General features: G+C 40.2%; 1 protein-coding gene across 1 annotated transcript; it reads left to right on the forward strand.

Annotated features, from left to right (window-relative positions):
- Nucleotides 1–12009: 12009 nt before the first annotated feature.
- Nucleotides 12010–19837, forward strand: calcoco1b (calcium binding and coiled-coil domain 1b). The gene is made up of 13 exons (XM_030778250.1): nucleotides 12010–12141; nucleotides 12428–12530; nucleotides 12913–13124; nucleotides 13352–13564; nucleotides 13825–13973; nucleotides 14134–14203; nucleotides 14865–15119; nucleotides 15473–15598; nucleotides 16050–16112; nucleotides 16240–16327; nucleotides 17340–17509; nucleotides 18580–18662; nucleotides 19648–19837. The coding sequence occupies exons 1-13, from the start codon at nucleotides 12010–12012 to the stop codon at nucleotides 19835–19837; spliced, it is 1854 nt and encodes a 617-aa protein (XP_030634110.1).
- The last annotated feature ends 7099 nt before the right edge of the window (nucleotides 19838–26936 follow it).

Here is a 26936-nt window from a genome sequence, read left to right on the forward strand (position 1 = left end):
ATGTAATTAACATCTGGTCACTCACAGTGTTTTCAATTACCCTTCCATCTAAAGGAGGGAGAACTTTCAAGACAAGCTAACTGTCAATATTCCAGCGAAAAGAGATGTTTTAAACTCACGTTCAAATGTGAATACAACCTTTAAACAATTACTTAATAGTACTGAAGCTGTTTTGTGGATTTACTTTCACTTATACCCTGCTTAGGTAAGATGAAATTGACACAGTAAAAATGGATGACTGGGTAAAGTAATAAGAGGCTGCCAAAACACCAGTGGTAACCATTCTACAACTGAGGCCTGAGGCTCTAACCAAACTGGCACTTAAGAACACAGCCCCATGCACTCTCCAATTCTGTACTCCTAATGAAAGCCAGCAGTGATCTACCAAAAAAAAAGAGATATGAAGAAATCCTGTAGCTATGCAAAAAGCAAAGTGCTACATTTGTAACTGAGTCAACTCAATGTGGATCTCAAATGACAGTTGCTACAGCAGAAGGCTTCAGCAGCAGCATGGAGGGGAAAAGCTTCGCAATATAACCTGCTAGTCTCCACAGGGAAGCTTAAGACAGGACTACGTTTCAGTACGAAAATATCGCAAAACACCCAGCTAAAGCAACCCCGGCCAGACAGAGGAGCGAAAAAGGTAGTTGTGTCGGGTTGGCCGTGTCAGAGACCTGCTCTACACACAGTCTAAAACCACTTACAGGGAAACAGCTCTGACTGCTACATAGTCTACTGTTCAGAGTCCCTTGACTCACACCTCTTGACTCACACCTCTGACTGCGACCAAAGGTGTGTCTAGCAAACTGTAGCTGGAAGAGAATTAAAATGAATTCAGCTGCTGTACTACATTTTCATATTTCAAACACAATTTTTTACACTCCCAAAAAGATGAAAGAAGCCACTCCTGCACAACACACTGTAATAACACTGACGTTACTCCTTTGCTCAGTCAGGCACTGTTACGTCATGAGTGGTTTTCCATTCCACAGCCTTGGGCTTATTGGACCCTGCTGTCAGTATTGAAAGACTAGAACAATCAGGGTGTGGGGATAAAAGGAGACTGTAGGTGGCAGCACAGTCCCCAGGACTAGAAGTAATTCTCACAACACACAACTGTCCAGCAGTTACGAAAGTGTCTGGAAAAAAAAAGAGGCAAATTACTGGCCATTCACTCTTAGCACAAGTGAGAAGCCAAAACAAATTTTTTTTAAAGAAAATGAGGAATCTAATAGAGCAGCATCCTGAACACTACATTGGTCCACTGGGTTTTTTTTAATATACATATATAATATAATTATAAAATATATATACTGCTAAGGCTTTAGTATGTATTGTGTTTCCCACACCTAAATCAACAGGAAAAAAAAACTTCAGAAAGCAAAAATATGAATGCAGAGAAAAGGACATCAAAATTTGACAACTGATTATCATTACTATTATTAGAAAAAGAGACAAGAAAACGCTGAAGCTTTAGTTTCTGAATCATTAGTGTATCGGGGAATCCATCTCCTTGTCCTTACTGTACTCTAAACAGACAGTTTGCATTTGCAAGCACCACATAAAGACTGAACTGTATATTAACCACATGTAGAATGAGGCTTTGCATGACAATAAACACATGTTTGTGTTCAATGCATGTTCAAAATAAAAGAGAGAGGAGGCATTTTGGTCTGTGTATGCAGGGTCTTGGAACTTGTTAAACAGTCAAGAAAAGCTGGAACTCTTCAGCTCTTAGGTCATATTAAAAAATGAACATCAAAAGACTGTCAGATGAAATATAAAAATGTGAAACATGGAAATGCCATGGGCAGGGTGGAAATATACTGCCAGCATACAGGTGTATGCACACACACACACACTGACACACACACACACACACACACTCAGAAATGCACACACGTACACGCACATGCATACGCACACACACAGACACATGCCCGCGCATGCGCGCACACACACACACACGCACACACACATCATTCTCATAGGACGATGCCTGGCATTGGTCCAGATACAGAGAGGCAATTAAAATTAATTAAGGTACAACGTCCAATTAAGACAGTAAGTCACAGGTCAGACAATGAGTTCATCCATCAGTGCAATACTCAGCCTTTTGCTTTCCCTTAATGGCTAGACTACATCACTCACGATTCATACCCCTTTCCCTTTCTCTCTTTCTCTCTCTCTCTTTCTCTCTCTCTCTCTCTCTTTCTGTCACTCATGACTAGAAAGCACAGGAGCCTTAGAACACAACATTAATGAAAACCAAGGGAATTCGAGAAACTTTTCCATTATCTTGTTTTTTTTTTCGCAGGGCAGCAGGGGTCAGATGGTTAAAATCCTATGGGAATGATGTCATAAAGAAATGTCATTAAAATGAATTGGTGTCAAGCAAAAGCTCCACAACACTAAACTAATACAAATCAAATGCAATTTTAAAACCTGTACACAAAGGGGCACAAAAAAAGAGCTCGCTACACTTCAAATGTCAACATAGCAGCCAATTTATCAAAATTACACCCTAACCACAGAATCAGAGTGGTCAATTCTTTTTGCTCTGTCACTCCTGCCCATGTCTAATACTGTCCATCTCTGACACTGTGCCTCTCTCTCTCTCTCTCTCTCTCTCTCTCTCTCTTTCTCTCTCTCTCTCTCTCTCTCACTCTCTCTCTCTTTCAATCTCTCTCTCTCTCTTTCTCTCTCTCTCTCACTCTCTCTGTCTCTCTTTCTATCTCTCTCTCCCACTCTCTCTATCTCTCTCTCTCTCACTCTCTCTCTCTCTCACTCCCTCTCTCTCTGTCTGTCGCTTTTTGTCCCTCTCTCTTGCTCTCTGAGTCTCTCTCATTCTTTCTCTCTCTCTCTCTCTCTGCACCAGTCCGTCATTAGGATTCTGGTGTCATTCGACTGCAGCACTTTGCAAATGGAAGGCTGGGCATAATTTCCCTAAAATGCAGCGTTTTTTATCACCTATTTCCCCTTCATCAGAGCGGCACGGAGCGATTGATGGCTGACGGCCCTGCTGACAGCCAGGCGTTTTTACAACCACATTTACCACCTATCTGCCACTCGGCCTCTTTACAACTCATACTCCCCAAAAACCCTGCTTTCTCTAGGAAGGGTTAAAGGCAAGGGTAGTATATATATATATATATATATATATATATATATATATATATATATATATATATATATTATATATATATTTGCGTATGTGTGTGAGAGAGAGAGAGAGAGAGAGAGAGAAAGAGAGAGTGAGTACGTGTGTGAGAGAAAGACTAAGAGAAATATCACATGCGACATAGCTGCATTTTCGCAGTGAAATCTGAAATTCTTCAGGATCACCCCACCCCCACCAACTTTTAATTCCTACGAAAATATCAAAGAAAACAAGCAGCCTGCCATACAAAGGAACTCAACTCACTCTCTCTGTCACCTGCCTAATGTGACTCATTCATATTCATATTATCCATAACACTTCTGCCTCACATTAAAAATGAGCATCGACATAACAACATGCTATTAGAGAACCATGGAGCAATTTGGCTCTACATGAGATCTGCGACATAATGGCCTATGCAGCGACTAGATAAACAAAGCAGTTTGGGTAAAACTTTGGCTAAATGCAACGATTTAACTGAAATCTGTATTCCCATCCACAGAGAACCAGCTCTGATGCTCTCTTTCTCTCTCTCCAGCTGGTGCAGTGGATGAGGATGTGAGTTTTACAAGAGGGGCAGGGGAGAGAATGAATGCTCTTATTCCATTGTGGGCCTTGCACTCAGCATGTGCAGTAAACCTGGGTGTTAATATCTTCCAGAAAGAGAGAAGGAGAATTTTACTATTGACAGCCCGATAAAGCAAAAGATCAGAGCACCTTTGCACTAAAAACATACTGTTGTCTTGGCCTTTCTGTAGGCTGCTAGATATACGTGTGTGTGTGTGCATGCGAGTGTGTGTCTGTGTGTGTGTCTTTGGAGGGCGTATGTGTGTGTGTGCATGCGTGTGTGTGTCTGTGTGTGTGTCTTTGGAGGGCGTATGTGTGCGTGTGTGCATGTGTGCATGTGTTTATGCTTATTGTGCAGATGCAACATCCATGAAATAGCTGATACTACAACTAATCTTGTGTCTTTTCCTTGTTTATTTTTTCTCTGGTTCTTGAGTAGGAGCAATTCTAAATACAGAAATTGGAGAAAGGACATCAATGAAAAGAATCTACTATGGTCTCATGTGTGTTAGACACATGAGGACAGAAAAGAGAGAGAAAAAGAAAGAGCGAGACAGAGAGGGAAGGAGAGAGGAGAGAGAGGAGAGAGAGGAGAGAGAGAGAGAGAGAGAGAGAGAAAGAGAGAGAGAGAGAAAGAGAGAGAGAGAGACTGGAATTTCAATCAGAGAGGGATCACTATCTAGGGAAAATGAGCAATCAAACAGTTATTCATTGTTGTCTGCTCCCTACATAAATCATCATCTTCTACGCTTGTAATGTAATAGCCATCAAATCCAAGATTACGTCTAACCCAAACAGCTCTCTTTCTGTGAGTCTGGCCTGTGTCAAAACATCTAGCTCTTTTCTCTTAAAAAAGAAGAAAAAAATCATAGAAAAGTAGAGAACAAACAGTTCAGGTAAATATCATTTATGATATGAGGAAAATGAGAAGACACACCTTTATACACACACACACACACACACACACACACACGCACACAGTTTCTCTCTATATATCTGCAGACACACGCATTAAGCACGGAAAGTAAAATGGAAGAAGAACATCTCACATATGGTCATTTCTCTGTTCTGCCCGGCAGTTCCTCAAGAAGCTCGTTACTGGAGGTGTGTGAGGGAAGACTGGTCACATTAGGATTTAATTTAGGCCGTAAGAGGTCGAACCACCGGGACAGGGGTCAACGGCAGGGGTCAGCGTATAAGCTGGGAGAGCGGAGCAGAGAGGGAGCAGTAAAGACCTGTGGGGGATGGAGGGTATGAGATCAGACCGGTGTGTGCATGACACGTGTGTGAGTGCAGAGTACAGAGAAGCTAAATCACAGAGAGAGGCATAGAATTTGGCTGAAACTGTAGCTTATTAGTCTACATAGACTTATTTTGCCTTTATTTTTTTTTTCCTCATGCGATAAATACCTGCTTTGATTTAAATTATGAATAACTGTTTCAGTGTTGTCTTGTGTGCTTTGAGGTACTACAGTATAATACATTAGAACAATGTACAATAGACAAGAACAATAATAATTTGACACTGGCCACTGATGTTAAAATACAGACTAATGCAACAGTAAATCATTGTGGCATTTGCTGCATTACGCAACACTCGACAAATGCTCAAACAGAAAATCTGAGCACCAAATAAACCTGCAGCTATATGAATTATACCTATCTACAAATAATTAAACAAAGGATAGCCAGGCACACATCTCCATTTCAATCCAAACAAAAAGACTGTCAAGTCTTTCCCTCTACATCCTTTTTTCTGTCTCTTACTGGTTGGACCTTCCTCTCAGAGTAAATAAAATGCACACATCTGGTTCCCTTCCCTCTCCTGTCCCCTCTCCACTGTTAACCATCTCCCTTCATCATGATACCTGCACTTCTGCTGCAAGCTACAATATCAATACAAATACCGTTATGTCCGCGCTCTGCGCGTGTTGCATGAGACCGCTGGTGACCCCACACAGTAAAAGACAGCCGAGACAAAGGGATTAACCTTAAAAAAAAAAAAATCCCTCGTATTAAACAGAGAGTCTGCTTCACACTGTACTGACAGATGAGTTCCACATGGGCCTGAAGCTATCAATACATAGTGTTGTTCCGCTCCTTCACTATGTAAGGTAACACAGAGCCTCCTGCTTAATCTAAAGGTACACTGGAAACGGGGCCAAACTAAGCTCTCTCTTAGACAGAGATGGGAATCTCAATATGTCTTATAACACTACCAAATGTTTTATTATACTACCAATAATTCATGCTCTTTGGGGCAGAATATTTAACGGGGCATGTGACCTCACAGCAAGCAAAGCAAATGTTCCAGAATCTAAGAGACTGTTATTAAAATGATGTTACGTTCAAAGCTCCACATGAACATTTCTGTGAAACTGTTCATACTGACATCTCTAGTATTCTAATGCAAGTTTAATGTGAGATTTTAATGTGAAAAAAGAAAAGGGATTCCATGCCCTCCAGTTATAAATATGTTATATAATGAATGTGTATACTAGCTATACATTCATTACTGAGGTAGAGCAGCTGATATTGTGGTGATTCTCATGACTGCTTGCGGTGTATTCTCTGAGTTAATTCTAGCAGTTTCCTCAGCCTCAGTTAGAAATGCTACTGCACTCCTGCTGCGTCAGAGTTTTAATAAACACGTGTTCTGGCAAGCCTGGTCATAACTCCCACAATTAAAAGACCTGGTTAGAGCCAAGAGAAGGGTGGAGCCAGAAAAGGGGGAAAAAAAAACGGTTAACATAGATGTTTGTTGCGAATAACAACCATACAATAACAGCTCTGAGAAACTTTACTGGTCTACAGGACAGGCAGTGTTCAAAGAGACTTTAGTGAAAGCCACTTAGAAGCCACACTCAGTGTTGTTCAAAGCTCTCTTTCTTTCTTCTAAAGAAAATGTTTAATTATCCACCTTGCCAGTCACAATTACAATTCCCAGTAGTATATAAGGAGAAAGAGTTGTTTATGTGCCAACGAGGAATACCAGCATGTAAACATGGGAGAAATACAGAAATTGCTGGTTTGAAACAAGCTTATGGTAAGACAAGACCTTAACTGAATAGCACAGTGGAGAGGAATGCACTGTGCACTCGTAAATATGTGTGTGTGTGTGTGTGTGTGTGTAACTGTGAGTGTGTCTGCGTGTTTGTGACTTCGTGTCTGTGTGTGTGTGTGTTTGTGCCTTCGTGTCTGTGTAAGTATGTATATGTGTGTGTGTGTGTGTGTGTGTGTGTGTTGTGGGAGGGGGGATGGTCTGAGGTGAATGCAGCTGCTTTTTAGGTCCAGACAAGCATTCTGGTTCTCCAGGGGCAGTAAACTACCGTCAGTGAGTTTGTGCTGCAGTATGGCTAAAACCTCATTCCATTTCCAGACTGAAACCTTCTGGGGTACGATTCAACCACAATTACTGGAGAGAGCACAAGCACACAGTTAAACAGACCCACAACTGTACCGTTATGAAAATATATTCCAGAGCTTTTAGGTAACAAAGGTATCATCACTGGGTAATCACTGTCAGGATTTGGCAGTCTATCTACAGAATATTTCAGATGTAACCACAGCTGAGAATGTGAGATATACATTAAATAAAATATTGCCGATGTGCGTAGCTGTATATTTGCAAGCGTGTGTGAGAAAGATAGAGATAGAGAGAGAGAGAGTGTGTGTGTGTGTGTGTGTATGAGACATTGGTCTGAGATTAGAAAACCAGAACATTTTTTGCATGCATGTGTGTGTAAATGTGTGTACATGCGTGTATGGATGCCCTTGTGACACACAGCCCTAAGGAGAAGAGAGACAAGTTCCTGGGCATCAGATCTGGGATAGAGAAAGTGGATCAGATGGGCGATCAAACACTAATCATTCCCTTTCGGCCCGCCAAGCATAAAGCTGTCATTAATTTTGTGGAATTACATCAAATCCGGAACATTCTTTATGCAGCCTGCAGCCCTGCGACAGTTATACGACGAGGACTGCTGCGCTAAGCAGATGGGACAGCTCGGCTTTGCATACTAACTACCCTCATACCTCGTTGCCACCCCCCGCTGCCCTCCCCCCGTGACTCCCCCCTTTTCCCTCCCAACCTCATCTCTTCATCCCGCAGTCTCTCTTTGTCATTTATGTTTTCTTTTTTTGTGTGTGTCACCCCTTTTCTGCTGTCAGTATTTATGTTAAAATCTTTCCCCTACTGCTTGAATCTCACTCCTGGTTATTTTCTCTATAGCACTGTTACATTTCTCTGTCATAATTCTCTCCCTCTCCCCTCACACCCTTCTTTGCCTGACTTTGTGATGTCTTGTCCTCTCTAGCTCTCAATCTTCTTGCATCGTTCAAAACTGATTTATACCCAGTTTTATGTACAACCCCATCAAAATTTCCCATCATCCTCCTCTGTAGTCCTCACTGTCACTGTATTGCCTGGCGTAGGTTTGGTCTTTTGATCCTGTCTGCTTATCCCATGTCTGCTACTCCCTTAATACCCTTGACCTGGCCGCAGCTCCAAACCAGAATCTGCCTTTTGATTACTCTGACATTTCACACAATAATGATGGGCATATACACCAAGCCTGGAGACCCATAAGAACTGAAGCAATCACACACATTTTTCCCCTAAGATCCATCACAAATATTGACAATACATGTGTGAATATTTCGCTCTCTCTCTCTCTCTCTCTCTCTCTCTCTCTCTCTCTCTTTCTTAATTATTTGAAGAGGTTATGTGAAAGCCGTCCATTCTAGTTAAATTCCTTTATACTAGAAATACTAGCACAAGAGCAATATTTGTTGGCATTTAAAACCGGTAATCCTTTAATCAATTATATTGTGGAATAAAAAGATAGAATATCTTCCCAAGAGAACATGAAGGCTGCGTCTAAATTTCAATTATCTGTAATACCTCTCTGAGCATCTCCCTGTGTTTACATTTCTCTCTCTCTCTCACTCACTGTCTCTCTCACTGTCTCTCTCTCTGTCACACACACACGCATGCACACACAAAAACATATGCATTCTCTCTCACTCTCTGTCACATACATGCACACACACACACACACACACACACACATGCACAAAAACGTATGCATTCTCTCTCTCTCTGTCACAAACACACACACACACACACACACACACACACACACACAGAGAGAGAGAAATACATGCACTCTCACAAATATATGAGCAACTCTCTCTCTCTCTCTCTCTCTCTCTCTCTTTCTCTCTCTTTTGTAAAGCAGACTATCACACCATCACATGCTCCTCCTGTACGTCTCCCCTCAGCCCAAGCTAAGCCTGTTAAAACCACTTCAGAAGCCCTTTATTGGGCTGCCTCGCCCAATGCCTGCATAAAATTACTAGCCCATGGTAGCCAACTCATAAAATAGCCTTGACTGCCCTAACTTGTGGGTAGATGGGGGAGGTACCTCAACCCCCTCAAAGCCTCTTAAAAAAAGACAGTTCTCAGCAATACCACTTGCTGCTAAAGTCTTTGTCTTAAATCACTGTGAATATTAATTTGTGGTATTTAATGAAGAATCAACAGAGGTAGACCTCAGTAAAACAGTGTGTAATTATTTTGTCTTTTCCCAAGAGTCTAGCCTACTGTTAGACTATCTGCCTCTATGATGCATACTTGTAAGACACTGATAATGTCCTATGTGAATTTTCACATGGAATAGTGCTTGGCTTCATGGGTTTTACACTACACAGATTTATATAAAGCACTGGATTCATAATAGGCATTAAAATAAAGTACAATATCCATATTTTTATGTACCTAGACATTTCAAACTCTATTAAGTTCAGTGCCAAGGTGACGCTATGGTAAAAGACTGCCAAGAGAAGTGTTTGACAAAACCAATAATCATTTGACCCAATGAAAAAGACTTTAGACAAATCAGCTTGCAACATTCAAACAAGGGTAAGAACATTTGAACTAATTGACACTGGTCCTGTAGAGTGTGGCCCTTTAAAGACGAAAAAACATGAGTTGAATATTTCAGATTTCAGTTTCAACTGACAAGCTTATTTTGGTTCTTACTATGATTACTTACTTAATGTATATTAGACTCATTTCTTCTTTTACTCTGTAAATCGTAATTTAAAAATTGCTGGGCACCTGAACAGTGTTTCTTGAAATTTTTTTGCATCAAAAAGCATAGACCATGATGCAGCTTTTCTAGTATTACTTGCTAATTAGGCCTATTATTATTATTATTATTATTATTATTATTATTATTATTATTATTATTATTATTATTATTATTATTATTATTTTAGACCTATATAGACAAATAGGTTTAGGGCACAACAGCAATGTTGAATTTCCTCTCTGTTGAGATTTTGAAATCAGAGTCTTTTTCAGTGAAACTTCAGGGAAAAGTGTGACTGTTTGTCACACTGTGAGAAGCATTAGAGGAGCGGGCTCAGAGCGCCATCACCTCTGTCTTCAGGAGAGGGAACAGGAGAGTAAGGTACAGAGAGCTTGAGATGCACTGCCATCAAGTGTTTAGTTTTGTAGCCTACAGGCAGCAGATGTGCAGAAAAAGCATATGGGGAAAATAACTTATGAAAAGTACAACAAATGTACTCTGAGAGAATGTCACATATTTGAACAGACAATCAAGTCTATGGGAGTCCCAGCTATTATTATTATCATTATTATTATTGTTGTTGTTGTTGTTTTAGTTGTTGTTGTCATGTATTCTTGTTACCATCACTATAATCATCAACAGATTCTTAAGAAAATATTTAAGCTAAACACCATTAAGTGTTTGCTCAGAAGCTTCAACCCTAGACAACCATTTGTTTGTTTGTTTGTTTGTTTGTTTGTTTGTCTTCATTGCCGGGCAGAGATTCGGGACAGTTAACAGGAATCGGGAGCATTACTCATTGCTCAATATTTGGCAAGGCACATCCAGAGTTAAAGCAAGCCATCATGACGCGTTCGGCTTTGTACAAGCCATCATGGTGAACTATTACGCTATCAAAAGCTGGAAGGACCGCCTGGACGTAACAACCCTCGCGTACGAGTCTCGCGGAATTCTGAGGCTGCGCTCAATGCATTGCAAAAAGACGTCATATGTTGGCTACGCAATTCATTGAACAAAACAAAAACTCGCCAAAATACCCAAAATACCTACAATATCTTCTGCTTTAACTTATCAACGCCGTCAGTGTCGTAACAAAACACTTCATTCCCCAAGCCATTTCCAAGTTGCAGTCCATTCATTAAATCAATGCAATGACTGTTTTAGTTTGAAAAACTTCATTTCCCATGGTTCATCAGACACGAAAGGGGCGTTATAAAGTACATGTGCATTTGTTTTGTCAAGTAGTTACTGTCAACGTTGACGACGGATAGAGATCATTGTCAACTAAATTAAAGTTGGTGTGAAGCTTATGATATTAAGATAAACGTAACAGACGTGGATACAAACGTCTCATCAAAATTTAACCAATCTAGCCAACTCGATACAAGGTAAGGACAAATTATATATCCAACAACTTGAATATCAGGGGCTGAGGTTTAATTTTTTGAAGGGTTTTGGTTTGAAGGTCCATTTGAACGTGATGGTTTCCCGATAATTAAAAACACAATCATTGGTATTTTTATGTGATTTGTGGCTTTTACTTTTTTCATTTCTTATAAAACAAACCGTCAGTTTGAACCCTGACAATCCCTGCAAAATGTGAAGAAACAACTATCTACTCGATCTAAAGAAAAGATGTGCAGCGGTTATCAGTAGATGTTTTGGCATATTTCTTTATGATTTGCAACGTTACGTTAAACCAGCGACTAGGCTGTTCTTTAATCCGTGTGAAATCATGCATTTATAACCATGTTATGGCTTTCTCTTAGTAAATTTCTTGAAGGAATGTTTGTTACCACACTTCCATGCTGTTTCACAACACTTGGAAATCTAATAGCAGTCATGTCCTCATCTAGGCTACTGTGTCAGCCCGTTTGGAAATGTGTTTTCAATGGAAAGCGGCTAAATATAGTGGACCACAATGATGACTGCGGTGTGCTAAATAGTGTACTAAATATGAAACGGTGACACCTTAGTGTTAAAACGACAGGACCGTCCACTCCGGAGCTTTGCTAAAAAATCATATTGTGAAGTCTTAGAGGTTGTGAACGAGTGGTCACTCTGTTGAGCTTTCACCAATTGACTGGACCTTTTCCATAAGCATATCACTTCGCCTATGATAAATCAGCTATTGGTGTTATCTTTCCCTAACAGGACCTTCCTTCCTTCTACCGCCCATTCGCTGCCATGGAAAAGCCGTGGAAGGTTAAATTCCGAAATGTAGGACGCAGTTATTTCCCGCAGACTAGAGTTGAATGTCACTACAGTATAAGTAAACGTCACAACTGGACCAGCCGTGACTGGATCGGCCTTTTCAAGGTAACACGTAATTTCTCTGAAAAACAGAAGACTTTTTCAACAATCCCTGCTCATTGTCGTCCTTTTTCTTTAACCGTTGTTTCATGGAATCCTTGACCTGAACACGTTTTTAATGCAAAAATTAACGAGAAACCTCTTACCATTACGCATATTATACTTAAGAACATAGGAGCAACGTCAAAGGACCCATGACGATTTGCTGAGCTATGACACGATATTCCAGAAGACAAGACATGGGAGATAAGTTTAACGTGAAAAATGAATGTATGGTTGCCTTGTGTCCCAGGTTGGCTGGCGGTCAGTGAGACAGTACTACACCTTTGCCTGGGCACTTGTTCCAGAAGGGTACAAAGAGGGAACAGATGCTGACTGCTGTGTACATTTCCATTGTATGTTTGTACTGGCATCACGTCTGGACAGGATTAACATACCTTGTGCAAAACTCAAAAACTGATTAGAACACAAGGCATGCTACTTGAGTTATGATAGCACATAAGGGCTTGATAAATGTTTTAATGTAGTGAGTAGTGTTGTCAATTCATCCTATGACCGATGCAGAAGCACCAGATGATAAGGTGCATTGTTGCTGACACTGCATGTAGCAGCTGTTACTTTTGTGTAGCTGACTGATGGCAGTGTGAAAACATTAGCGACCATATCCATTTTTTATTTAAATTGAGTTAGTAGAAAAAGACCAAACTTGAGTGAATTTAGGTAGTGCCAAGGCTCCAATTTACCCCTTCTTTTCCCTCTTGGTGGTTTGTGTTTCAGCATTTTATCTGCCCAATCCTGGTGCGTTGGAGTACCAGTTTGTGTACGTTGACGAGAACGGTAAGGTACGTGCCATCAGCCCTCAGTTCACTTTCTGTGCCCCGAGACCCTTAGACGAGCTGGTGACTCTGGAAGAGGAGAAGGATGGAGAGGAGGAGGAGGAGGTGGGAGAGGACCTCCTGCTTGTGGTGCCCAAAGCTCAGATACTGCAGGTGAGCAAATGATCCAGAACCAGACATGAATAAGATACTAATATAGAAGACAAGGCAGGGGATCTGTTTCAACATAATGTTGTGGATCCAGTCTATTATGCTGTGTCTCAGCCTTTTATTTTCTGTGACGAAAAATGCAGTTGGAACATAGTTGCAATTGAAGTACATGTACAGCCTTTGTGTGTGTGTGTGTGTGTGTGTGTGTGTGTTTGTGTGTCTTACAACAGAGTCAGCTAGAAACATGTCAACAAGATCTGAAAAAGTTACACTCCAAGCTGGAGGATGCTGAGGAGGAGCTGGAGAGAGAAAGAGAAGAGAGCAGGAAAATCATGGAAGACTCAGAGCGGGAAAAAGAGGGAATGAGGGATGAGATAGCAGAACTGAGGGACAACCTGAGAACCTGCCTTGAACAGATCAAGAAGATGGAAGGGAAGCAAAAGGTGAGGGCAAAGCAGAAAACCTTTAAGAATCATTAAAAACAGAGGACAACTAACAAAACATGGAATGGCAAAGGGTAATAGTCAAGTCAGACCTTTTTTCAATAAAGTGTCTATTAGCATCATTATGTATAGACATGTTTCATTCCACTGTTCATGAAAATCTTATTGGTATTTTCAAAGGTTCTCCAAACTAATAAAACAATTCAGTGGCTCCAAATTAAATCAGAATGACAGTATAAACAAAACTTGAATAACAACAGGAAACACAGAACTCTCATGAGACGGTATCTGCTGAGCTGAGTGGCCTATGGGCAGAGAAAGCGGGGAGCCAACAGCGAATCAGAGAACTGGAGGAGGACATGAGTGCACTAACACTACAAAAACAGGAGGCCGAGGCAGAACTGGAAAGGTGAGTCCAGTTCTCAATCATGTAGTGTTTCTTTGGCCTGAAAAAGAGATTCTGACTGAGACTTCTACTTTATCAAATGTTATGATGAACTGAACAGAAAAAACAAAATTGGAGCAATTTTCTTTTTATCCCCTCACTCTGCATTTCTACATGCCTTCAGGATGAAGGACAGAATAAGGAAAATGTCCATGCAAAGGAGGGAGGAAGAAGAGGAGAGGAAGAATCTACAGGTAAACAAATTGTATGACCATATCACGTCTATGATTTTATGGAACGTAATGGAGCTTGCTAAATAGCATTGGAGCATCGTCTAAAGCCAAGTAAATAAAATCAAAGAGACATAATATGAAGCCATATTTATGTAACAGTAATTTAGATGAGTACTAAGAATTGTTGACCAGTCTGAAGAAAAAAATTCTCTTGCAAGATGCCAAAACTTGACTGAGAGTAGTTTTTTGCAATACTCAATCTCATGTATGTCTGAAAAACGACCACATGATGCTCTGATCAGAAGGTGTTCCATACCTCCCTGAAAAGGTGCAGTTTGAATTGAGGAGGGAAATTTAGACACAAAAAAGGATGTGAAAGACCTTGGAAAATTGATGCACAGTAATACTTCCTTCCAGATGTGCTCACCACAGAATGACCCTTTTAAATCGACAGAAAAATATCCTATTGAGTGAAGGAGACAAAAAAACAAAACAAAAACAAAACAAAATAAAAAACAGGGAATTTTCGATTTTGGCCACTTCCACCAAGTCATTTTTAAAGTAATTTTTTTTTATATTTTTGAAAAATGAAAGTCAGCTCATTGCTACCTAGTCCATACAGTTTTTCTATTTACAGACTTGTTAAAGGTTTTGTCACTGCACGTTTTCATTTCTCTCTCAGAGAGAGGCTGAGGCTGCCCATAACGAATTGCAGACCCTCCAGGAGCGTCTGGCCTCCACTGATCTACACACCGAGGCCTTACGCAGGGATCTGAGTGAACTGGGAACCCTGCAGAGCCACAGCCATGCTGAACTGCACCAGACCAGACTGCAGCTGGCCCAGGTCACCCTGCAACTCTCTCAGGCCAACCTGGCCCTGCGCGAGGGCCAAGCGGCCTGGGCACAGGAGAAAGAAGCACTCAGGCAAAATGTAGAGGTAGGGAGAGAGAGAGACAGACAGAGAGAGAAAGAGAAAGAGAGAGAGATAGAGAGAAAGAAAAAAAAGAGAGAATTGCTCACAGTGGCCCTATCAATAAGTGAAAGCGTTGGTATATCTCCTATATCTTTCATTCTATAGACACAGTGGTGCCATTAAACAGAACAGGGCTTAAGCTGCCAATTTTAAGAGTTTTTACTTTCAAGTCTTTGTCTGCAAGACTGCATGGATGAGTTGGTTTAAATACTCAAACGTAAAAGCAACCTAAATTCCTTTAGCATTGCTTAGCGACAAATGAGCAAAAAACCAGTTTAAAACCTTGCCAATGCTTCTCGTTTATTTCTCTCTAACAGCTGGAAAAGGAGCGTATTCAAAAGCTGATTCGAGAGCTTCAGAAGAAAGAGGAGTGGTTGCAGGAGGAGAGAAGTGAGCGTGAAAAACTGGAAGTCGAGCTCGGGAAAGAGAAAGACTGCAACCGTGTAAATATATCATTTGATATGCATACTCTATAATTAAACACACTCTTCCAGTGTAGTCCACAACACATGCAATGCGCTGAGGTTCAAGTATCAGCCTTTGGAAAAACATCAGGGTAGCGTGATCTAAGAGCTCATTTTAAAAGCCTGAAGATTGCTTTCATGTAAATGCAGAAGCATAAATAGACTTCCAGGCAGTTGCGCAATGATAAACACTGAGGTTTTCTGTGGCACATTTAAGAGACTTGTACATATATTTGAGTTGGGTTGAGTAAGCAGAGGGTTGTTTAGGTCTTTTAATGAATTCCTCTGGAGTTATAGCATTACAGACCACAAAATATTACAATAGAAGAGCGGCTCTACCGTCACTAACTGACCGCAGCATTATGACCGGTCACTCCGTGCTGCTTAAATCCTGTCGGGCTGATGGTACGTTAAACGCTCTGTCATGCAGGAGCTGCGAGCCAGTCTGAAAGTTGCACAAAAGGAACGGGAAATGCAGCAACTCGAGACACAGGTACAGTCTAAAACAGCTGGACTCGCATCTTCAGTCATATACCGTGTAATGTGCACACTGAACATTTTCATTCTACTAATTAATGTTGTGTGTACACACACACACACACACACACATACACACACAGGAGCTCCTGGGACGCATTCATGAGCTGGAACAGATGCTGGACACGGAGTCTGATGCCAAGTGGAGTCAGGCAGCATCCACAGCAACAGGTGACTTGGGCGCATTAGGGAAACATCATTTAATGACTGTAAAACCCAAGTCATTTTGGTCATTTTGGTAATTGCTCCTTTGGTAATTACTCTTCTCTTATTGGAACTTCTTCTTCTCTTAACTCTTTAACAAATAAGGAGCAATCAAAGTAAGTCTTAAATTCTGTACATTCTGGTTGTACTTATTACCTATCCAGTAATAAAAATAACCACTAAGCTGTATTACAGGAGCAATTATGAATGTCATGTAGTTAGAACTCCTCCACTATTCAGTGACATATAAATGACTTGTCCTTGTGTGGATTCCAATTCATGCCCATGTGTTTAACCTCACAAGTCAATCTGAATGATGTCCATATATGGGGCATTTTTGTGTCTTTCAGACACTCATCCAGTGCAACGTAGAGATTTGTTTTTAATGACAGGCCTCTGGAGTGAGTCTGTGGTTCAATGCCATGTTCCATAGCACAATGCTATGGACAGCGATGCAATGCTCTCAGAGCTAAAACCAGTCCGTAGACACGCGTTACATATGCATATGAACCACTCCCTCACTTCCTCAGGCCACTTCCGTTCCACTGTAGATAAGATTAACAAGTTACATTTTTGTTGAGGCAACTGCAAAACCATCTATGTTTGGAAATGTCACTAAGAGTGCTCTTCTAAGCCTCTCAAGATTTTTCAAAAGCCGTGGGGCCTTGTTAGAAGAAGTTTTTAAAAAGTTAAGAACAATTACAACTGTTTGCCTGTCGGCCGTGCTACACTAAGCAATCAGTCCAGTGATTATTCTCTGGTGAGCTAATGCCAAATGCATTTCTATACGTGATTGATTTGCCTTCTGAAAAGCCTCAGATATAGGCAGCATATTAGCCACTGTATCTGGACCACACATTGTTCCAGGAATGTACAGCGTGTCTTTTGTCACACTTGCGTCATGCCTCACTTTATATGCTGTAACTATTAAAACCACTCCCACAAAAAGGAAGCGTCATCTCTATGTTTTGTCCCGTAGCCAAGAGTGACAGCGCACCATCAGTTAAAGATCTGAAGGAGAACCCTGAAGTGGAACCCCAGACCTTGGCTGACCCCCAAGACAAGCCAGACAGACCAGTAGACATCAATCAGAGCAGCCCTCTGGCTCCAAAAGAGCAGAGAGAGGATCAGACGCTAAACACAGAGATGGTGAGACATAAACAGAGCAAATTCCCTGCTATGCACTGATACAACCACAGGCATTAATATCGCCATAGTCACAGGCCTTCATATGTCATCTCACATACACAAAAAAGGGGGAAAAAAGAGTGTTCAAATCAACTTTATATTAAGTGTTATGAAGTAGTCTTTTATTAAGTATATTAAGTATTATTAAGACTGATTTATATTCCCACAGAAGTTACAGTTTACCACTGATGTTAACGTGTGAATATATGGTTATTACAGACGCCTAATGTAAAGTGGAATCAAGTATTTATAGCTGGTCTCAAACGTGTAAGGAAAATAACAGTTAACTGTAACAGTGCTGTTTAGAGTTAATACAGGTAATGACAAAACACTTGAACAGAATCTTTATATAGATGATGGTATTTTTTATTGTTTAGTTCTAACAAATTTCCAGCAAAGGAGATATTTACAGCAGGGAAAATCTCTCTTAATAAGCCAAAGACCAACTGAAAATCTGTTTGACTTTACGGGCAGCATTTGGGACAAGGAAAATTCTGAAAATCAGATTTATTGGTTTACTATTGCTGTTGATGGCAAAGTCTGACATCATAAATCTGAGTTGAGCCCCAGAGCCAATGTGTTTTGCGAAGAAATATGAAGTCTCTCACTTTCCGATGCCATGAATAGGGAATTATATTGATGTTCCCTATTAATTTGTTATAAGAAATCCTCTTTAATATTGAAGAAACACTTTGAAAAGACCTTAGGACCTACAGACATCTCACACATTATTACCTAATGACACATTGTCTGATGGTGAGATAAGGAACACAACACAGATTTGACACTCTTTCCTCTTTTAAACTGCATTATGTTGGTTATGTTAATAGTGTTAAGGCTGCTACACTCAAATTTGCTACTTAATTTTTAAAAAGTGTGTAGAAGCTTTTTTTAGAATCTGCATCATATGTTGTATGTCAGTATGTTTTGACTCTGCATCATATGTTGTATGTAAGTATGTTTTGACTCTGCACTGCCGTCATGTAGTTCAATAACCGGTTTATTCATTTTGTCATGTTGGTGTAAACTAGGGGGAGCAAGATGCCCAGTCAGATCAGAAAGACAGTGAGGACAGCCCATCCCTCATGCCCGAGCTGACGTTTCCGAGCCTCAGGTAAAGTAGCTCATCAAATACATTGTGTTTACATGACATTCAAAGAACTAAAATGTGAACATGTTGCAAAGAGATGAGATAGACAAATTGTTGTCTTATATGTATTTAACAGTATGTTTTGTTTGTTATATCAGGTTCCTAAAAATGCCATTCAAAATTCTCCAAACATTTTTTTAAAAATGTTACCACACAGTAGAAATTTTAATAATAACCAATTTTTTTTCAATTAATTTCTGCATAAGACTGAGGGGTCCTCACAGAGAAAGACAAATTTCATTCATTTTCAGTCATCCTTTGTTAGGTTTCAGAGAGCGATTAATGTTTTGCTCTTTTCTTTAACTCTATCTCTTTGTCTCTTGCCTCCAAATGACTGCATCTGAGTGCGCAGAAGTACTTTGCAGCAATGATAAAACCATTAAAATCCTTTTACTGCACTCAGCCAGTGGGGGTAAAGCACTCTGTGAGGGGAGTGTGGTTTAAACTCCAGTCAAGGAGGAAGTGTGGAAATGATCTATAACTGGTCGTACACCACAGGCCAGCTCTGAGAATCTGAAGAGCATTACTCAACCTCTCCTCCCCATTAAAGCAACTGTCTGACACCCCTGCTCCCACACACACACTCCGCCGCTCACTCACTCACTCGCTCTCGCACACATACACATACACACACACACACACACCCACACTCTCCCGCCTTCTCCTTCTCTCTCTCTCTCTCTCTCTCTCTCTCTCTCACACACACACACACACACACACATACACAAACACACACACACACGCACACATGCGCAACCACACTCTCCCTCCTCCTCCTTCTCTCTCTCTGTCTCTCTCTCTCTGTGTCCTCTCTCTCTTTCTCATACACACACACATACACACGCTCCCACCTTCTCTTTCTCTCTATGCATATTTATATACATATATGTATATGTATGTATAGGTATACACATACACATCTCATATAACCGGGAATGGTGTAATCCAGTGGTGTGACTTCTTCACTCCCCACAGTGATCTTGTTGACTACCCAATGTGGTGACACAGAGGAAACGGAGAGAGACCTGATGCTGCTTGTTTACATCAGCGCAGACCGTGTGCCCAGGATCAGTGTTCACTCCAACTTCACTATTCACTCAGCTGACCCAGCTCACAAAATGGGTCAGCCCCAGAAATAGGTCTATTATATAGTATTTTAAGAATTTTAATAGTGCACACATTGAGTGGAAGCTGTGTGTGATTTATTAGTTGGAAATTGTGTGCTTTTGTGAATTTCTGTGAAAAAAAACAAAACATCGGCTACTCTATTTGAAATTCCAATGGTTATGCTATTTTAAATTCCATATATACATATGTACTCTTCTCCCTTTACCTCATTATATGGCAATTTTGCAGTTGTCATATTTTTATCCTCAGTTGTTTACAAACATTTTAGCATTTTATATTAAATGAAATATCATACAAACCAGATCTCTGTGAAATATTTGGACATATTCATGCCATTGCTGACTAACTGAAGTCAAGGCAGAATTAACCATTTCAACATCAGCAACACTGTTTTTGATTATTTATTTCACTGAGGTGCTGTGTTAACCTAGAGCTGTGCATGTGCTGGAGTGCATAGACACACTTTATGTGGACAGATTAAAAGAGTGTTTTGGAGAATGGAGAATGGTAAATTGTGTTTGTGTATTTGAGTTCATTCTCTGAAATGGTTTCGCACCATTTTGCGCCATTTAATAAAAAACTGTCTGTTTACGGGTTGATGTGTGCTTCTCTCTTTGGGTTTATGGCAGTGTTTAAACAAAATGCATCTGTGTTGTGCTTTCCATCTGTGATGGAGTGAGAGACCATCGATCAGAGCTACGGACAAGTGTCCACTTTTTTTTGCCAGAATCATCCCCTCCCGCGCTCCATCTTCCTCTTCTGTCAACGCTGCTTCCTCACTCTCTTACCCTCCCAGAACCTCTCAGAACCATTAATCCTCTCTCTTTTTCTCTGGCCCGTTTGCTCCCTGGCTTTGAGCGTCTGCACCATTCTCCTCTTCTTTCACCATGGTTCCCCCCGCCCCCCCCCCCCCCCCCCTCTCTCTGTAGTTACCTCCTTCTCGCTGCCCTCTGCTCTGTCTCTACTGTCCCCTCACACTTAGTCCATTACCAACCTCTTTAGCAGCCAACTCTTTACTCTTCCTGTCCTCTCTCACCCTTCCTCCCTCCATCTCCCTCTCTTTCTCTCTCTCATTATCAGATTGATTGGGGCATGAGCTGTTTTTTTTTTTTTTTTTTTTACAGCCAGCTCTAAAGCCTTAACTGAAGAACCAGGCCTGGATTGATGTGCACCTCTTGCTCAATCAGCTCTTTCAATTAGAAATGGAAATGCCGTGGGAGGACCTCAGGGCCTGCCTGCCACTTCACGTCTCCTCTCTCTCTCTCTCTCTCTCTCTCTCTCTCTCTTTCTTTTCCTTTCATCTCCAGAACGTTCTTTTCTGTCCGTATTTACCGGGCCCTCGCTTACCTGCTTGTCTGCATCTCCATCAGTTAGACACACCATCACTGATTCAAGTTCAGTTCAGTCTCAATAATGCTTCATTTTCATTTTCTCCTATCTCCTATTTTGTGTCCGTATGAAGCTGGTCAGGGAAACGGTTTCCTGTAGTCTTTGTAGAGATGGCACTCAGGGTGATTGGATAGTATAGCCACTGTGTCCCAGCTGACAATAGGGTGCCTGTTAACTGAGCTCAGTACCAATTTCTAGGCCTTATATATAATTGCTTTTATTACCTACACTTTTTCATTTGAAAAATGCAATGTCCCTTCTTATGTCTCTAGACCTCTTCCAGTCAGGAAACAGACTTTAAAGCGGTCTGGAAATTCCAGAGGCATAAACCAAACACACGCCAATCTTATGGAAACAACCTCAGTCGTCACTAATTTTTAGTTCAGTGACAGGAAAACTAGTGCGCTATACACAAACAAAAAACTGCCTGAAATACAACAACCTGCCACGCACTGGATGTTATACTTTGTAGGATATGTAATATATTTGAACCACTATAATTAGCTGCCAAAACGTATAGTGTTTGCATCTAATTTCGGCGCGTGAATACCCTCACTCCCTCATTTCGTTCTTTTTCACCGACCCCCCCCCCCTCCCCTCACCCAACCCCCCTCTCCCTTTCACAATCCCTTGAGCATTATCTCAGAATAGACATTCATTCCAGGCAGCCGAAGGCAGATCAAATATAAATGAAGACAGAAACGCATAAAATACAGAAATAAAAAATATGGCACTGCCTCTTTAAACCCCCGCCCCCCCGGGCTGCCATGGCCGCTGCTATGGCAACACGCCTTCCTCCAGTCCAATATATGAGATCATTAAAAGCTCCCTTGTAAAACAGTGTATAATGTATGGACCTTGTTTTAATCCTTACGCCGCTTTATTGATCTCTGCTTAATGATCATTAATTATGGCAATCATTTAATTAGTAGAGTTCTATCTCACTTTACTGCATTCTCGTTTTTTCCCTCATGCAATTACTAAAAATGACCACGCTGACCAAAAACCGTACATCATCCTGGAAAGGAACAGAGGAGGCTTCATGCATTTGATTGAGAATATAAGATAAGGGAGTCAAGTGTGACCTTAAAAGTGTGGTTAAAAAATGATGATATTCACTTTAATGCAACAAAGGGCAGGTTGGTATGACATTATGAACTATGTATTTGTAATATTCCATATTTATTAAGTTCTCAGCTATGGCTCTCAAAGTTTGGTGTCATCAGAGCAGCTCACAATTAGAGTGGGTCATTTAAAAAAACAAACAGAAAACAAACAAACAAAAAGCAAAAATCATTTTCAAAACGGTCTCATACAGTCTGCCTGTGTTTTCATTGTACTCAACTCTTTGTGTATCTTGCACAGAGCCGCCAGTGTTGACAGTGGAGTGAAGACATGTAGTCAGTGCAATGCAATGTTCGATATGTGAGCAACATCATGCTAACTACCACATCCTTCAGTCAGAATAAAATTAATTTCTTCTAGCACAGTGAATTATGGCTTTTAATTTTTTTTTTCCAAATGGATAGTTACAGTTAAAACATCACTTTATTATGTATAAATTAGAGATGCCATTTCCACCAGTTTGTGTGATGTGTTTTTTTAAAGTACTTTCTGCTCTAATAGAGGAAAAAGTATCCTCATACAACAAGTCATTTAAAATCAGAACCAACAAACAAAGCTGCTTTTCAAGCAGACAAATGTATATCCTCTTTTCTGCGGTCAATGTGTGATGCTATACCACCCCAGACAAACTTCCTCACATCCCAGAATCGAATGCCTTTGGGAAAGTGTTAACTTTTACATTTCATATGACTTACCTTCAAGATCTGGGCCATGCCGCGCAAGCAGCTGATACACAACCATACAATACTTTCAGTTCAGCCATGGAACTGTCTCTCTCTGTCAACTCATAGTCACTGGAGTTTTCCACATGTCTTTTCTGGACAGGGAATCTATTCAGCTGAAGACAAAGAGAACAACATATTAGAAGAGATGACTGGGTGACCTTGCACTGAAAAGATTCATTTGCCCTGAAACAACAGTTCAGGACAAGCAGACATTTCACACAGCCAAGATTATATATGGGTGATTGTTTTAGTGCAGCCCGTACAGAGTTTGACATATCTCGGCTAGACTGGAACAGAGGAACAAGGCAAAGCCAATAATATCCTCCTGGGTGTTAATCATATTAGTGTAGTTGAGTTCGGTTTTCTCTCTCTCTCTCTTTTTTTTACAGAAATGAGTGAAATATCTCTTATATAAAACAGTCATTGAAGAGAGAGGAGGGCCAGTCTCAAGGAATCAGGCAGCAGATCTTGTGTTAAGGCCCGCGGCCAATGCCTGTCTGACAGACCACCTTGGAGAGAAATTAGAAATGAATGCACTTTTTTCTTTCTTAAAAAAAAAAAAAAAAAATCAAAATGCCCCGGATGCAGATGAGGAATCAGACAGGAATATGCGGGGGGGGGGTGTAGCCGGGCAAGAGCTGCAGGATTTAGTGGTGTCACAGCCCATGTTTGGGGTGGGAGCAGATCCCAGAAGGCAATGAGATTTTGTTCTGCTGAAGGCGTTTTTGTGATGGCTTGGCATCCGGATGTCATTATGACCGCTGGAATCTTGTGACTAAATACAGAGGGGCACGCACGTTTTCTTTTTCTTTCTCTTTTTCTACGGGATTTTAATTTTTAACTAGGCCTTCTTGGCTTCCATCTGAGAGGATAATGAAGGTTGGATGGACTCTCGAAAAGCATTTTATTCGTCTGCTCTATTTAATGCGAGTATTTTTCAGAACAACGTACATTTGAGCGAGCTCATACCTCAGTTAGCAGAGACCGTAATTAATCTATTTATATAAAATCTCTTCCCCCTCAGTCTGTTCGGCAAATATTGAGTGAGGCTCTGTAATGTAACTCACATATAATTGTCTTACCATCTTAATTAATCACATATATCAATATACCGTGCATCGCTAATCTGACACAACATTTCAAACGATTTTGTTCATTTTTAAATAGTGGGCATATGTTACAAATCTATCCATTTCATCTCTCATTATTTAATTAAGTTCAGTTAGCCTTCTCATTTGACGCAACCACAGACAGTTGTCCTTCGAAATAACTAAATAATTCTTCCATTTATTTCTCACCTGATGCGAAAGGCTCTCGGATACATAGAAGGCGTAATTTTAAATACACATTAAATTTAAATTCAGCTGGATTACTGGGTGCGGTTGACTCCCATCATCTCAACACTGACGGCAAAATAACTTACAAATATTATGACGTCGCCCCCTAGCGACCATGATGACGAATGGTGTAGCTTGAGAGAAAAATCAGAACGGAAAATTAAAATAGTCTGCAATATGAAATAATGACGTATTAAAAACATACTTTTATTTCGTGTCATATGTTAAACAATATGAGAAACTGACACAGCAAGAACCATCTTAGCCTGGATGTTGTTTTACTTCACGTCTGAAAGCAAATATACGGGTACATCTTTTTCTTCAGCATATTTAGAAGTGAGACTATGAGACTGTTACATATCTCTGGAAAGAGCTGCTTTCATGTGAGCCTCAATTTAATTGTAACTTCAAAAAAAAAAAAAAAAGCATAGAAACAGCCACTCCGTCATTCAGATTTAGAAAATAGAACATGAATCGTTATGAAATGAGTACATTGTCTCTTTATTTTGTCAGAACAGATTTCTTGGAGACAAATGTGCCACATGTAACAGCTTCCCACAACATCTGTGCAAAAAAGGGCACAAATCGAAAATATGTAAGGCACACGAAGTCGAAAGATGAATGGGGAACTACATAGGGAAAAAGCAAAAAAAAAAAGAAAAGAAAAAAAGGCTAGAAATACAATGAATGAATGACATTATTTTGAGAGAAGCGTATAGTGTGTTTTTAATTTTTTTTTAAAGTCCAAATCAGGGATCTCCCGTTTTCACAGAAAAATACACACACAGAGACTGCTTTTGGAAATCCCGGAATGTGGAAGTCCAAAACAAAAATGGCAAACAGATGATACTAACAAAAATCCAAATACAAACAATACACAAAAATACATTCTATTTAGCAGTTTTTCTAACCCCTTGAAAAGACCCCAAATATTTCTAAAGCCTTAAAACCAAAACGATACAAATTAAAATACGAATATAAAATAGACGACTGAGCTTTAAAAAAAGAAGAATTAGATACAAATAAAAACAGAAAACATATAGGAAAATGCACACATATTCCATGTCACAAACTTGAATTTTACATGAGGGCTAAAAAAGGACAAGTTTAACGCTGTTAAGATACGATGCTGAAAAAGCATGCGCAAAACTTTAATGCTACTTAAAAGCCTTTGAAATTAATAATGCGATTCCTATTTTACTAATATACAGGTTTCGGATCTAGAGGACGCGCTGAATGTCACTAATGTATTTATATGTCTCGTGTCTTATTATTTCCTATCAATATATCTGGAGCTTCCAAACCTCTCCAGTTAATTGCTACATTTTTTAAAGTTCAGAATAATAGAAAGAATGACACGCCCCTTATACATAAAAAATGCAAAATAAATGTATTATAAGTCATGTTGAAACTGCCTTTTGATCCAAAAACCTGAAAGAAACATTCCTAGAGGTATGGCTGTTTTTCCTAATAGCTATTGCAACATACTGCGAGAATGAGCATCTGTGCATTTGATCTGACAAACACAAATGTACACACACACACACACACACACACACACCAAATACGTACAAACACTGCAGAAATGGCTTTTGGGTTTGGTTAAGTTGACAGGATTTTATTCGTTCATGCTAACGCTATTGTGCACTGAAACTCCAACGTCTCTAATGTCTCTTTTAAGTAGGCTACACTTGAGCAGAAAGACGCGGATATCTAAACTATATCAGTGGGCGGTACTTCTAAAAAACCCTATGCATATAACCAGTGAGGTCAGATTTACCCTGTCACACCTCCTGGCATCAGTGCACATAGACAGTCCATATGAGACGGTCCTATTCTCAGCCCAACGTTCTCTCAGTAACGGTCTGTGTGAGTTCAGTGCTACCAGCCATCTGTTCGAAGTCTCACTCTAACTAGGCCTTTGAATATTAACTTGGACTTATGTAGACTGATGACTGCCCTGAAGTTGAAAGAGAGCGAGAGAGAGAGAGAGAGAGAGAGAGATCAAATACCATATATTCAGCCTGAGGAAAGCAGAATCAATTCATCAGTTATTCCTGAATCATTTCATATCATTCTCCTTTGGAATATAAAAATGTGTCAAGCAAGCCTCAACATCCAAAACTTGTTTTGAGAACAAATTGTACCTACAATAACATTGTAAAGTAATGAGCAGAAAAAACCCCCAGAATAAATAAGAAATAAATAAAGGCTAATTAAAGGTGAATCCTTTGTGTTTCCATGGTAATGCAGACAATAATGCTTTTTTAAAGGAAAAAAATATTAAAGCAAATATTTAATCTGTAATTACATGAGAAAAAAAAAAAAAAAAACAGCCTCAAACTGAATGGCTGGTATACATGGACAGGGCATGTTGTGGTACAAGCACTCACTAGTGCTGTGAAAGAGAGTTTCGAAATGTAAACAAACAAACACACGCACTCGCACACACACGTGTACACACACACACACACACACACACACACATATCTTCTTACACACACATACTGAACAAAAGCACAATGTTATCTGAA

Source organism: Chanos chanos, chromosome 6, assembly GCF_902362185.1.
Source record: "Chanos chanos chromosome 6, fChaCha1.1, whole genome shotgun sequence".
Classification (NCBI taxonomy): domain Eukaryota; kingdom Metazoa; phylum Chordata; class Actinopteri; order Gonorynchiformes; family Chanidae; genus Chanos; species Chanos chanos.